We start from the raw sequence: 14,765 nt of genomic DNA, 5'->3' as shown, positions 1-14,765 counted from the left end.
AAGTTTATCTATGCTATTAGCCATGCCAAACCTGCTCTGCTTTCCTTTGGACCACACCAGCAAGGCCGAGGGGGGGGGGGGTCTTGTCATCCGGGCAGCCCAGGAACTCCATAAACACTGCCCAGGCTTGAGCACTGTGGAAAGTCACTTCAGTGCTGCAAACACCGTGGTTTGACTTGTCCCCTGGAGGAGCACACCATTGTCTCTCAAGACAGATGGATGCCAAAATAGCCATGATAACTTGGAATATTCCATGTTCACAGCCAGCCTATCTCTTGAGTTCCAGATGGTGGGGTCAAGTAATAGGGACAGTTCCATTGTCTTCCTGCCTGACTTTTCAGCTTCTCCAAGGCATCTGGCTGGTGGCTGGCTGTTGGACACAACATACAGGAATAGTTGAGTTCTACAGTCTTGATCTAGCAAGGTAGTTATTGGCAGCATTCAGGTGTAACAATAAACCAGGGGTAGACAACATAGTGCCCTCCAGAAGTTCTTGGGCTACAAGTTCCATCATCTCTGACCATTGGCCATGCTGATGGGCTGATGGGAGTTGTAGTCTAACAACATAGAGGAGGCACCATTTTGGCTGCCCCTGTGCTAAACCATAGTAATAAATAGCTTTATTCTGCCCTCTGAATTGTTTCCTCTGATATCACCCCTAACTGCAATTTCAATAGGCGTCTATGGGGAAGCTGGTTCCAGGAGATGAGATCCTTGCCATCAATGGAGTCCCGATCCATGGGTTCTCTTACGAGGAAGTCTGCCAATATGTACGAGGTCTCCCCACATCCATCACACTGGACATCCAGAAAGCTGTTGCTGGTAAGAGGTTTGCTTCCCTTTTGGTACTGTGAGCTTTAGCTTGGACAGGCAATCAGTAAATCTGTGCAGTTACATGCTGTATATATATATTATCTAGGTAAGGAAGGAAAGGAAGTTTTAAAAAAGAAGTATAAACCAAAGCATCCCTTTACTGTTTCACAGGGAGATACAGAGAAAACACTTAGATGTTTTTTCCTTACAGTCAAGCAAGCTGTAAATTTTATGAAATAAACAACATGACATTAGCAGCTTGCCAATAATTATTTTTTTTAAAGTAGATAATAGCTGCGGTGGGGTGGAAAGACCCAAGTGAGGGAGAGGACAGCTCCAACCCTTTCACTCTTATCACAGTGTCAATCTAGATTGGGGGGGGACCCCACCACAGCTGCTATTTGCATTGAGAGGAAATCACTGGTTGGAACTTTCCTTTGGATGCAAATAGAAGCTGTTCTGGAGTGTGACCATGACAGAGGCAGGTGGTTAAAGCTTCCCCCATGCTGCAGTCTTGAACGGAGGGTGGTGGACACCTGCTATTTACTTAAATAAATTTTTAAAAAATCATGCAATTGCTATTTGCAGGAACAATGTCATGTATGATTTGGCCCCAAAAAGCTTCCGCACATGCATGCCAACATAGAAAAATCTCTTCAGTGGTACTCACTTGGGGGCAAAAGTGAGCTCCACTCCTGTTTTTCTAATGTGCAAGTTACACCTTGTTGTCAGTAAATTGCCTTACTGTGGGTCTCCCAGTCTCAAGTGTTAAACCTTCCACTATTTTACAGCAACAAAATTTACACTGAGGCTGCAATCCTGAGCAGTAAGCTTCAGTGGGACTACCCTGGGTATGGCTAGCATTCGATACAAGCAATATAATTGTCCCCCCCCCCCTTTTTTTAAAAGGCTGAAAAATATAAAGTTCTTTGTATCGCACCAGAAGGATAATCAGTAATGCATTTTAGGCTTAGATGATCACAGTAGGTAACTTTTAAAAGATAACAATAAAAGCAACATTCAGATAAAATTAATTTGCAACTAAAGACTATGATAAATCAGAATTACCTCAAGGGATGTGTGGAAGAGCCATCACAAATTAGAAACCACAGACAGAGTCTCCACAACACCTCGTGCTTCATGCTTATCATTGGCAAAATGCATTCACTGGTCAAATGTATTTGCACATTCAGCTACATGTGAAATAAAATGAGGAGAGTTTTTATTTACAAATGTAAAACAAATGCTTTTTTAAAAAAATGCTGCATGGGGTGTTTAGGCAGTGCTTCAACTGAAGCAGAACACAAGCTGATTGCTGTTCATAGTGACCATTGGGAATCCCTCAATATTTAGCCCTGAAATCCTACACGCAGTCCCATAAGGCGTTGCACCTGGTTCAGAGGCACTCCAGAGGTGCCTCTGAGTTCTAAGTTTCCTCACATCAGGCCAAGATTTCCTAACATTCCTTCCAAGATGGCAACTGGGTTAGAGAGGAACAGATGCTGGCTCAATGTAACAAAAGCTTGCTGGCCCGCTTCACAAGGTCAAGCCTGCAATACTATCCCTTCGGAATATGAAAATACTATTCATAGCGCCTTTCAGACTTCAACAGGATGCATGGTTAAAACAGAGAGGGGTTTTGTTGTGCTGGAGGGTTGAACTGCAAGTGTTAAGGGACTTAAGGCAGAAAATAAAAATCAGGAAACAAATAGAATTAGTGCAAGAAGAGAGCCCGGACTATTAACTAGATGACCCCGTTCAGATCTTTACTTGGCTTTAAGCATCCTCTTCCTCAAATGGCCTGCCTTATAGGGATGTTGTAAGGACTACTAAGAGATAGCAGGTATCTTGTGAAATATACTTTTAGCACTTTGTAACATATTATGTAAGTATTTACTGTTGGTTGGATTATATTATCACTATCCGGGAGCATGGTGATAATTGGTTGAAAGATTCCTATCCATCACTGGACTTCAGCTAGATCCTTAAAAATAAAAACCAGACACTTGTGTACAGTTTGCAATATTGCCTACTTTAGAAGGTGAAATTGGTTCTTTGCTTCCTTCTTTATGCAGCTACGAACCGATTTGCAAATCTCCTTGTATCTTCGGAGGTCGACGAAGCAGTTCAGAGAAATCCAAGCAATATTCTTATGATCAAAGAAGAGAGGAGCTTTGCAAACCACCAAGAACCTTTGCACGGGGGCAATCCCGATTATGTGGCAGAAGGGACAGCATTGCCGTCTGATGCAAAGACCAATGCAGCACTAGCAGATTCCTTCGAAACCAGCTATGCTCAGGACAGCACTGTGGTACCACTGAGAGACATGGATGACTCCCTTGGCAAAACACCTTCCTCGGGTGGAAAAGATGCTAAGTGTTCATTCATCAGGGACAGGTGTGCCAGGGAAGATGCAGATGGGAGGGCAGAAGATTCCTGTTCTCATTCTGATGCCACCAACACACAAGAAATCTTGGGGTTTTCTGTCTTGGATTCCATTAACACGAGCAAGATTTTCACTGTGAACCAAACCCGTTTGAGTAACTATTCCAGGAATTTCAGCAGTTTAAACAAAGACACCCTGGCTGGAATGGAGAGCAAAGTGAACACTGCCCCAAAATCTATGTATGCTACCGCCGAAGATTCCAGTTCAGACACAGAATCTGTAGCTGAAACTCCCAGAGCTTCCCCCTCGCAGCCTGCTTGTGACAATCCCTTGGAGACCCATAAGGCAGTTGAGTCAGACGAGGAGCGAGTTGAACTTTGCTGTCTGAGTAGTGAGCAGCAACATTTTCCTCAGGAACAGCTGGTCCCAACTACCCCCAAAGTATTTCGTCATCCACCAGAATGCAGTCCTTCAAATGGTGTTTTACAGACTGAAATCAAGGCAGAAATTGGTTTGCCGGAAGAATCCAGTGGGACAGCCTTATTAGAAAAGCCACATTCTCCAAGGCACTTCGGTGCAGAACAGGTGGCTCCATCCACAGCCTTTCCTTCTCCTCCTCAGGTTTCTCCATCTGGGATTGATAGGTTAGATCACAGTGGTGCAGTTTGCTCTTTCCAAGACAATGGCCCCTTAAGGAGAGGAGAAAGATTAAGCATGGAAAGTAAAGAAAGGCTTGCCGGGGCATGTGAGGCTTCCAAACGAGATGCCCAAGACATGCATTTGGGCATGACGAAAACCATAAATGGCTGGGACTGCAATCTGCTTGACAAAGACCAACCCAATAAAAAGGAGCCATTGCATACAGAAAACGATTTAGCAGCAGATGATGGCAGTCATACGTTTGGTTGCAATTCTGCTCCGACGAAGAAAGAAACCAGTGACTCGGGCCACTTGAACAAACCAGACAGCCATTCTGTGAACTGCACGTCACAGAGAACAGTAAACAGTCCCAAATCTCCCCTTTTGACAAAATCGAAAGATCTGAGTAAGGCCGCTGCTGCTCATGAATTGCCAGGAAAGAGTGAAAAGGCAAATGCCTCAAAATTTCCAAATGTCAAAATCCAAAGTTCTGGCCAGTGCAAAGTGAGCACAGTAGTTCCACATAGTCCATCATCTTCCAAAAAACTGCATCATGAAACTAGAGGGATTCCCCAGAAGAGTATAGCAGAAACTCTTTCAAATAACCAACGGAACAAGCCAGGGCCAAAGTTAAAGGGTCTTATAATTAAAAGCAAGTCCAAGACTCTGTCAGATGCTCCAAGTGCTGCTCCTGCAAAAATCGGCAGCCCTGATCCGAAGAAAGCATCCCTTCCCTTCCAATCGTCACCCAGGCTTCTCCCAAAGAAAGGCACATCACTCCATAACTTGGCCACACATTTGGAACCACCCAGCAGGAGTCTTTCAATGGGCTCCAGGATTCTTCAACAGGATGAGGAAAATAAGCCATGTTTAGCCGTGCCTCCGGAATCGCCTCTACCTTTGTCAAACGGCGACGGGAGCAGCGTCAAAGCCAAGAAAGATAAACCCATCAGCAGTTTGGAACTTGGCGGTTCTGGAACGGCAGAGAATCCCGCGGAGGAAAAAGATGCACAGGTCACAGACCAGGTGGTTCTAAATAATGACACGAGAGGTACATTTGGTGAACACCACATAAGAGAAAACCATTCCCAAATAAATACAGATTCTGAAACGACTGTCTTGAGTAACAGGACGGAAAACCGTGGACTGAGTACAGGTTTGTTGAATCATGATGGGTGTGAAATCAAGCCGTTGGGATTGGATAACCCCGAGCCTTTTAAAAAAGAGTCTTCGATCCGCCTTGGTTCCCCTGCCCAGCAACCCCAACCAGGCCAGGAAATTCAGCGGACTTTCATTGAGGTGAGACTGTCTTCTAGCTCCTTCCCACCATCCTCATTGATTCCCGAGTTGCCTCTGGAGAAGGAGGAAGGACACACTAGGTTGGCCAGCCAACCAGAAAGCAATGTTCAGAACATTAGGCAGAGCACCGTTGAGGAAGAAAACATTCACAATGCATTGAAGCCTGTGACGAGGACCTACTCAGTGCCTGCCCAGCTATCAAACCATTTGAGGGAGGACAGCCATGTTATGGATTCGCCGACACATTGTGTCCAGGATATCCTGAGCAATGTTTCGGGAGAAAAGTACCCCCATTCAGAGTTGGGCATGCTAAAAATTGTCCACCTCAGTCTGATGAATGGCACAAAAGATGGAGTAGAGACACCTCACAGTGCCCCTAAATCAAACAGTCAAGAATTGCCTTCGACCAACAGCAGCAGCAGCAGAATCGCCGACAAATTGAAAACCTGCAGGAGGAATTATTACTATTATGAGCTCAACTGGCCACACGATCCCATTTCCTCTTTTTCTGTGAAACAGAGAATTAAATCGTTTGAAAACCTTGCCAATTTTGATAGGCCTCTGGTTAAAGCGATAGACATACACTCCACCTCGCTTGGCTCAAAGCTTCCTATTGGTAGAAGGCTGTCAGGTGGTACTTCTGCAGTTTCGGCTAGCAACATCAATGACCCTGTCCAGGCGCTGAGACGTAGTTTGAGTTCCTATTGTGAAAGCGAAACCCTGTCCCCCACACAAATGACAAAATCATCAACCAGTGTGGCATTAATGCAACTGCCGCAGAATCACTCTGAGAGCAGCAAAGATGATGCTCATCACTTAGAAAAGGGCGAAAGGTGCAGTGCTTTGGGAGGTCCAAATTGTTTGCCGCCATCTACCCCCACCATCCGAAGAAGCAGAGCTTCAGGTGGGCACATCAGGCATGCACCCTTGTCCCGCTCTAAGATCCGGGAACTGCGGGCGTTGAGCATGCCCGACCTCGACAAGCTGTGTAGCGAGGACTTCTCTGTGGAATCTGCACCTTCTCATTTCAAAACGGAACTGGAAGTTGCCCCTGCAGCGAGACCTCTTGGCCTTCCCATTGAAACCGAATCCAGTCTGAATGAATGCCTGGGGCTCTCCAGTCTTGTTTCAGCAAGCAGGCAGCATTCGAAGGAAAGCAGTCCCTGGAACAGCAGCTGCGGCACTCCTGGGTCAGCATCCGATGACGAAGTGCTACAACACGACGCCGACCCAAACATGACGCACTCGGGGAAGAGCTGGTCGATCAGGTTAGTGGCCTTGTTTCCATTGCACTGGTTTTATATTGTGAGTGGGTCAGGTTCCAGAGCCTGAAAGCAACACAACAAAGCATTCCCAGAAGTCACAAGATGTAGGGTGCTTCTGGATTTTTTTGGGGGGGGGTGAATTTGCAAATACAGTAGTACCTGTGTTTACGAACTTAATTCGTTCTGGAATTCTTACACCGTTCTGGACGTTCTCACACCGAAACTGTTTTTAAACCGAGGCGGGCTTTCCCCAATGAGGCTTCCCACCACCGGTGCCCTTCCACCGGTTGGCTTCCGTTCGTCTTCCGGGGCAAAGTTCGCTACCCGGAACACCTACTTCCGGTTTTGCGGAGTGAGTTGCCCGAATCGTTCATTAACAGGGCTGTTCTTAGACCGAGGTACGACTGTAGGTAAATGGACATTGGCAACAAGCTTATAGGATTCTTTCTGGAAAGGGTAAATCCAGATTAAAGTGGGGGGGGGGGGGTGGACTGACATTTTGTGTGGATTGTACCCAAGAGTTGTATGCATGGGGAGCACTAATTCCATAATAAATACCTATCTGGAAGCAACCCTATATTGTGGGCTACAGGCTCTGCACAAAAGCATAAAAATCTTGCCTCCAGGTTATCTGATTCTGTGCCACGGAAATCTGGATTCTGCAACAGCGAGCAACTTATGCACAGCAGAAAGCTTTGTGTACTTCCTCTTGTTTTCCTAAATTTATTCTGAAACTATTTTGCATAATCTAGACTGGTTTTGCTAAGCATAGTGGAAGACAAGGGGGGCAGCATGGGGCACTGATGCCCCTCCACAAACCCTATTCAGCTTCTTAAACTCTACAAGGCCTTGCCCAGACGTTTCCAAACGTGTATTTGAAGCTGTAACAATTAGAAATGTGGATACTTTAAAAAAAATGAATGCAAAGATTTGTTAGAAGCTGTCGTCTGCATCATATACCACATTCTGCTCCTTTTCAGCTCTCTTGCAGAATCACAGCGTACCTACTGCCCTGACTACATTCTATTGCTTCTTGTTCTCCAATGCAGCCCCAGTGCTTCTCCTCCTGTTTCTCCCTCTCCCTTAGCTCACCACGTCTCCTTCCCTGTCACAACTCCATCTTGAGGAATTGCTGTAGCACAGTGGCAGAGCACAAGCTTTGCATGCAGCAGGTCACGGGTTCAATTCCCGGCTACACCAAGCAGGACCGGGAGAAGATTCCTCTCTGAAACTCTGGACAGCTGCTGCCAGTTGGTGTTGAAAGTACTTAGCTAGGAGGAACAATAGTCTGACTCGGTATTGCTCCGCCAAACCAGATTTTGCAGGACAATGCAAATGTTTTAACTCCTGGCCGTTTCCTCCTTTGGGAATAGAAATTTCTCTTTCTGTTACACCATTACGCAGTCTCATCCAAAGCACCTTTTTTTGCACTTGCATATTTTAGCTTGGATCAACTCCTGGTCTCCACTCTGGATCAGCAGAAATTGCAGTCGGTTCTTTCTTCAGTGACGACAAAATGCGACCTTCTTTCTTTACTCCGAGAGGCCAAAGCACAAGCCGAGGTAAGCCTACACAAGATCAAAATGGCCAATATTTGTAACTTACCTGTGGAAAAGGTTAGAATTGCTTAAAGGCAGGCTGAGATCTTTCATGTATGTTTTAAAATATTGTATAGGAAGCAAAAGAGGTAATTTGTTGGTTTTTCAGCACCAGATAGATTCTGGAGGATTAAAAAAAATATTAAATAGGCTCCCAAGATCCCAGTAGCCAATTTGGAGCAACATTTTCATAAGAGGGGCCTTGCTACTATTGCACATGTGATCAGCCAAGCTCCTTGTGGCTAGTCTGGGTTCTTGGTCAGTTTTGCCTGCCTCCTGTTCCCAGTAGGTGCTGCTTTGTCACCCTGACCACCATATTCCTTATACTAATATTATGGAAATAGTGGGAATTTGATTCATTCTGAATTTAAAGAGAAACTTACCTAATTTTCACTTTCTAATGAACTGAAACAGAGTACAGTGGTGCCTCGCTAGACGAAAATAATTCGTTCTGCGAGTATTTTCGTCTAGCGATTTTTTCGTCTAGCGAAGCCCCAATGTAAATCGCGGTTTTCGCTAGACGGAAAAAAAATTGTCTTGCGAGGCAGCCCCATTGACAAATTCGTCTTGCGGGGCAGCCTTCCGCTAGACGAATGCCTTCGTCTAGCGAGGCATTCGTCTAGCAGGGCAACACTGTAATCTTTTGGAAATTTGCTCCTCTCTGAATATTGCAATGCAGTGCAAACTAAAGCTAAGTAAGGGGTACAAAAACACACATACAAGTGCAAGATGTGCATATGAATGCATGTAGTGGTGAAAATAACATGCCACATGTTATTCTTGTGAATTTATTTTTTTTTATAAGATTTTTTTATTTTCTATTAAGACAAAAGGAAAACATAGCAAAAACACCAACATTAACAATACAGAAATACAATACATAAACACAGCAAAAAAACACAATCAAACAATTACAATAAAAAGAAACATATACAAACCTTTAAACTAACACTTATCCTCTTACTTTTCTTGTTACTATCTTCTCTGTTTTAGGGGACTTCCCCCATTCCCTCCACTGTCTTCAAAATCGTATATATCTTCTAGGTAGCTTTGTGTCTTATTCTATTCACATTTGCTCAGTTTTTAATGTGCTTTACTTTACTTACTCATATCTTAACTTAAACACCAAATCTTAACATATTTTCTAACAAATAAATCTTTCACACAAAAATATCTTGCTAACAATTTTATCTAACATAAACCTGCTAAAGCCGCTGTTCTATAATTCTGCTCAAATATTCAATTTTACTGATTTAACTAGATAGTCTTTAAATTTCTTCCAATCCCGTGACACCTTCTCCTCCCTCTGGTCCCGGATTCTGGCGGTCAGTTCTGCGAGTTCCATATACTCCATCATCTTCATCTGCCATTCTTCCACCGTTGGTATCTCTTCGCCTTTCCATGTTCTTGCCAATAAGATTCTAGCTGCTGTTGTGGCATACATAAAAAACACTCTATCCTGACTGGGTATCTCTTCATTAGTTATGCTCAGAAGAAATGCCTCTGGTTTCTTACAAAAGGTAACCTTCATTACCTTCTTGAGTTCGTTATAAATCTTGTCCCAGAAAGCATTTACCGCTGGGCACAACCACCACATATGAAAAAAGGTACCTTTCGCATGTTTACATTTCCAACATACATCTGACATTTTGGTATTCATCCTAGCTATCTTAACTGGTGTCAAATACCATCTGTAAACCATTTTCATTATATTTTCTCTTAAACTATGACAAGCAGTAAATTTAATACCTTTTTGCCACAATCTCTCCCAGTCATCCATCATAATATTATGTCCTACATCTTTCGCCCAATCTATCATTGACGATTTAACCAGTTCATCTTTCGTATGCCACTCTAGCAAAAGATTATACATTTTGGAAAGGTTTTTAAAGTTCGATTCTATCAGTTCTGTTTCCAGTTTTGATTTTTCTACTTGAAAACCAACTTTTTTGTCCATTTTAAATGTTTCATATACCTGATGATAATGCAGCCAGTCGGGGACCTGGCTTTTCACTTGATCGTAGCTTTTTAGCTTAAAAGAGTCCCCTTCCTGCTGCAATATGTCCATATATCTCAACCAATTTGCAGACATGTTCGGTCTCTTATAGGCTTTGGCCTCCACTGGAGAAATCCATCTAGGGGTCTTTCTCTCTAACAAGTCTTTATATCTAATCCAAACCTGATACAAGGATTTTCTAACTATATGCGACTTAAAAGTTCTGTGGATCTTAACCTTGTCATACCAAAGGTATGCATGCCAGCCAAACATATTATCATATCCTTCCAAGTCCAATACATCAACGTTCTCTAGTTTAAACCAATCCTTTAGCCAGCAAAAGGCCGCTGCTTCAAAGTAAAGTCTTAAGTCCGGCAGGGCAAAGCCTCCTCTCTCTTTAGAGTCTGTTAGAATCTTAAACTTGATTCTTGGCTTTTTGCCCTGCCATATAAACTTTGATAAGTCCTTTTGCCATTTCTTAAAACAATCCAGTTTGTCCAAAATTGGTATGGCTTGGAATAAAAACAGCATCCTTGGTAGGACATTCATTTTTATCACGGCAATTCTTCCCATTAACGACAATTTCAATCTTGTCCATATCTCCATGTCTTTCTTTATTTCCATCCACAGTTTTTCGTAATTGTCCTTGTACAGGTTCAAATTCTTGGTTGTGAGATTGATACCTAGATATTTTACTGTTTTGACAAAATTGAGGCCAGTGCCTTCCTGTATTCTTTGAATTTGTTCTGCACTCAAATTTTTTCCTAAGACTTTGGTTTTCTGCTTGTTTAATTTGAAACCAGCTACAAGTCCAAATTGTTCAATTATTTCCAAGGCTCTGGGGACACTGCTTTCCGGTTCCTGCAGGGATAACATCAGATCGTCTGCGAAGGCGCGTAGTTTGTATTCTTTCTCTCCCACACGAATTCCTTTTATCTGTTTGTCCTTTCGTATCATATTTAGGAGGACTTCCAGGACCGTAATAAAAAGTAAAGGGGAGATAGGGCACCCTTGTCTTGTTCCCTTTTCAACTTCAAACTCCTCCGATATCACACTGTTTACTATTACTTTAGCTCTTTGTTCTGTGTAGATGGCCTTAATGCCATTCAAGAATTTTTCTCCAACTCCCATCCTTTCCAAATTCTTTTTCATAAATGTCCAAGAAACTTTATCAAATGCTTTCTCTGCATCAACAAACAGTAGTGCCGCATCTGTGTTTATGTTTCTCTCCAGTTTTTCTAAAATGTCCACAATAATTCTCGTGTTGTTACTAATTTGTCTTCCTGGTAAGAAACCTGCTTGATCTCTGTGTATATAATCTTTCAACACTCTTTTCAGCCTTGTAGCCAATACATTTGCAAAAATTTTATAATCCACATTCAAAAGGGATATTGGACGGTAATTTTTCATTTGAGTCTTATCAGTATCTGGTTTTGGAATCAGTGTGATAAAGGCTTCTTTCCACGTCTCTGGTGCCCTATCTCCTTCTAGTATTTTGTTGCAAATTTCTCTTAGCGGCTGCGATAGCCAGTCTTTCAATGCCTTATAATATTTTGCTGTTAATCCATCCGGTCCTGGAGCCTTCCCTAATTGCATGTTGTTTATTGCATCTTCTATCTCCTGTGTCGATATTGGGTGGTTGAGAGTGGCTAATTTTTCCTCTGGGACTTTTTGCAATCCGTTCTTTTCCAGAAATCGGTCTATTTCTGCTTCATCTATCTTCTCCTCCTTGTACAGTTGCTTGTAGAATCTTTGAAAACACCATCTGATTTCCTCCGGCTTCTCCACATTTTTTCCATTTACTACCAAAGTATTGATGACATTTGCCTTTTGTCTTTTCTTCAATTGCCAAGCTAGTAATTTTCCACACTTGTTAGCCGATTCAAATGTTCTTTGTTTCATCATTTTCACTTTCCATTCAATGTCCTGATTCATTATATTAGCATATTGGGATTGCAAGTATTTGATTTCTTTTTGGATTTTAACACATCTGGGATGTCCTCTTAATTCTTTTTCCTTTTCTTGTGAATTTAACATGTTAAACATTCACATGTTATTCTTGTGAATTTAATACGTTCTAATAGTTTTTCATTCTGAATTTTCAATCATTTAATAAAAGCAATGATGTACAAAAGGAAATGCAAACACCCTCTTCTTTTGCATGCATCAGTTTGGCCAAAGATCCACACTCACCCCCTAAACTTCACAAACAGAAGAAACAAGTGAGGTCTTTCAATAAAATGTTGCAGCGTGACATGCTCCTGTTGAGGGGTTTCAATGACACATTTCCATTCCCCTCACACCCAGTTTTCATGCACATATGCATAGTATCATAGAAGTGGAAGGGATCCTAAGGATCATCTAGTCCAGCCTTCTGAAGTGCAGGAATATGCAGCTGTCCCTTAGGGGGATTGAACCTGCAACCTTGGTGTTAACACCACGATCTAACCAACTGAGCTATCTCTGTTTCATTACCCCTCCCATCTGGTTGGTAGGGATTTGTGTGTGTGTGTGTGAGAGAGAGAGAGAGAACATTTTGTGCCCCATTAAGTTGTTTTCTTGGGTTCCCTCTCCCCTTAAGTTCCCCTCGCTTAGGATCCCCCCACCCAGTCCTTCAAACTTTGGTGTTGCCCTGGGTATGCTGATGCCTCTTTCTTATGCACTGGGTGATAATCAGTTTTTTGCAACATTCATACGAGCCACGAAAGACTCAGATTGGAAACTGAATAAGTGATATTTCCCTCATTCTTACCGACCATCTTGTACCATTAACGACTCTGCGACTAGCTCAGAATTTTGCCAATTTAATATGTCTGCTATAAATTCCTTTGGTTTATTTGAAGGGCATCTTTCTTCCCACTCTTAACATTTGAAATATTTAACAATCCCATATTTAAAAGGGCTGCTCTAGAAATCAATGTAGGGGATCCATCAGTGCTTGCATTATACGCACTGCTACACTTGGGCAAAGCTTTGAATCCTCCAGTAGCTCTTGTTGGGCTGCAAGTTTTTGATCCTAAACCACCAAACATCTGGCTCACAAGGGCTTTTTTAAATAAAAAATGAATTCACCCAGAGAGTGGAATCTCAGTGCCTAGCTACGTTTTACACAGGAGTGTATGTAATAGAGCCTTGATGTGGGACTCTTAACATCAGAAGAACAGTTAGTGGGGGGTTTTGAGTGAAGAAACAGGGAGGTTGCAAGTGATGCAAACTCTGCTGAAAGCTAGTCCCTTGCTAACAGGGCTGGCTCAAGACATTTTGCTGCCTGAGGCATCAAATGAGGCTACAACCACCACCACCACCACCACCACTGAAAGTTGAGTTGCATGCTACCCAAGGCCAGCCACGTTATTTTGTCACCTGAGGCAGAAAATCCCACAAGCACCTCTTCCTCTCCGTGGCAGTAAACATGCAATAATAAGTGGAATACGTCTGGGTCCAATATGCAGAGCTGATAGTTAACATGGAGGTTTTATTCAGGAGAAATTACAACGGATGCTAGTTGTGGTCCCAGTCGCAGCTCCACCCTCCCCCGTAAGGTGTGTTAAAACAGAACCAAGCAGACAACCATCTGGGTTCAAAATGGCCACAACTTTATTGATTACAGATGTAGGTGGAATTTTGGCTCAGGCACTGGGTGTATATCAGTTCCAGCCTTCTGCTGGAGGGCTGGAACTTATTCAGGGTCGTGCCAAGGATTATGGCTTCCCCAAGACGTCGATCTACTGAGGTGGCCATTCTAAGGTTGCTGCTGGAAGCTCTATGGCCCAACTGCACTATGCTTCGCTTCCAGACACAGACTTCCACCGAGACCCTTTTAATGGGGTACCTTGAGTATGCTGCTGGTTCTGGACATGGTGATGCACTGCTTCACCCCAAAACGTGAAGACTGCGGTTCCACCCAATGCCTTAAATGCCAAAGGTTGTGACGGTTTGCTATGAGAAAAGGCAAAACCTCTAGACTGGCCAGTGAAATTCCTTCCCAGCCATTGACAACCATAACAAGGTTGTGAAACACAAGGGATCAAATCCTGGCTAAACAGAGAGAATGTAAGGAACAAGCAAAGTTAAAACACATTAGGATGCATGACAGAGGTGACATCTTCAATGTTTTTTGTAAGGTAATGTCTCCAGATTACTGCACTTGCTACAATAATAACTAACTAACTAACTAACTAACTAATGGGTTTGCCACCATTTCAAGTCACCCCAAATCACCTGTCTGAGGGTGGCCACCTCACTTTGCCTAATCGCCTTACCCCACTTGGTAAGATATTAAGTTACCACATCAGGAAAATAACTGGACTACTAGCAATTTTCCAGGCCTGGTAATTTGCAGAGTTAGAATTTCACAAGACCTTCGCATAATGCTGCATAGAGGTCTGCTTGCTGGTGCCTTTAATACCTCAATAATGGTTGCGCAAACTCTATTTTTTCAACTGGGCACACAAGCTTTTGAAAACCACCACAGTTGTGGTCTGCCCTGCCCAGCCCCAACTTCCATCTGCCTCCAAGTCTGTATCCTTTGTGTAGGCTTCAGGCCCCTGATCTGGGCTGTAGGTCCAGGTAAGAGGAATCCTGGGAGAAGGAGGACCTCCCAGAACTCCTTTCTTCTATTCCGGTACCTGGTTAGAGCTTGTTAGTCCCATGAGTTGAGCTGAGCCAGGTGGGTTTGGCGAGTTTTGCAGAAATACGAAGACTGGGTTTTGTTCCCAGCCAAAAGTAATCAAATGCACTTTTAAGTGTTTTCACATGGAATCTTTAGA

General features: G+C 43.2%; 1 protein-coding gene across 4 annotated transcripts in view; it reads left to right on the top strand.

Annotated features, from left to right (window-relative positions):
• The window catches only part of PDZD2 (PDZ domain containing 2), a 176,225-nt gene that overhangs the window by 153,300 nt on the left and 8,160 nt on the right, over positions 1-14,765 (top strand). For all 4 annotated transcript variants that reach the window (XM_033164801.1, XM_033164800.1, XM_033164803.1 and 1 more), the window contains 3 exons: positions 678-822; positions 2,889-6,405; positions 7,847-7,964. In XM_033164801.1, the coding sequence (XP_033020692.1) occupies positions 678-822; positions 2,889-6,405; positions 7,847-7,964 (3,780 nt within the window). The remainder of the gene's footprint in view (positions 1-677; positions 823-2,888; positions 6,406-7,846; positions 7,965-14,765) is intronic.

The sequence above is a fragment of the Lacerta agilis genome, chromosome 11 (genome assembly GCF_009819535.1).
Source record: "Lacerta agilis isolate rLacAgi1 chromosome 11, rLacAgi1.pri, whole genome shotgun sequence".
Classification (NCBI taxonomy): Eukaryota; Metazoa; Chordata; class Lepidosauria; order Squamata; family Lacertidae; genus Lacerta; species Lacerta agilis.
The sequence above is the reverse complement of the archived record's forward strand: the minus strand, read 5'-3'. Positions and strand labels throughout refer to the sequence as shown.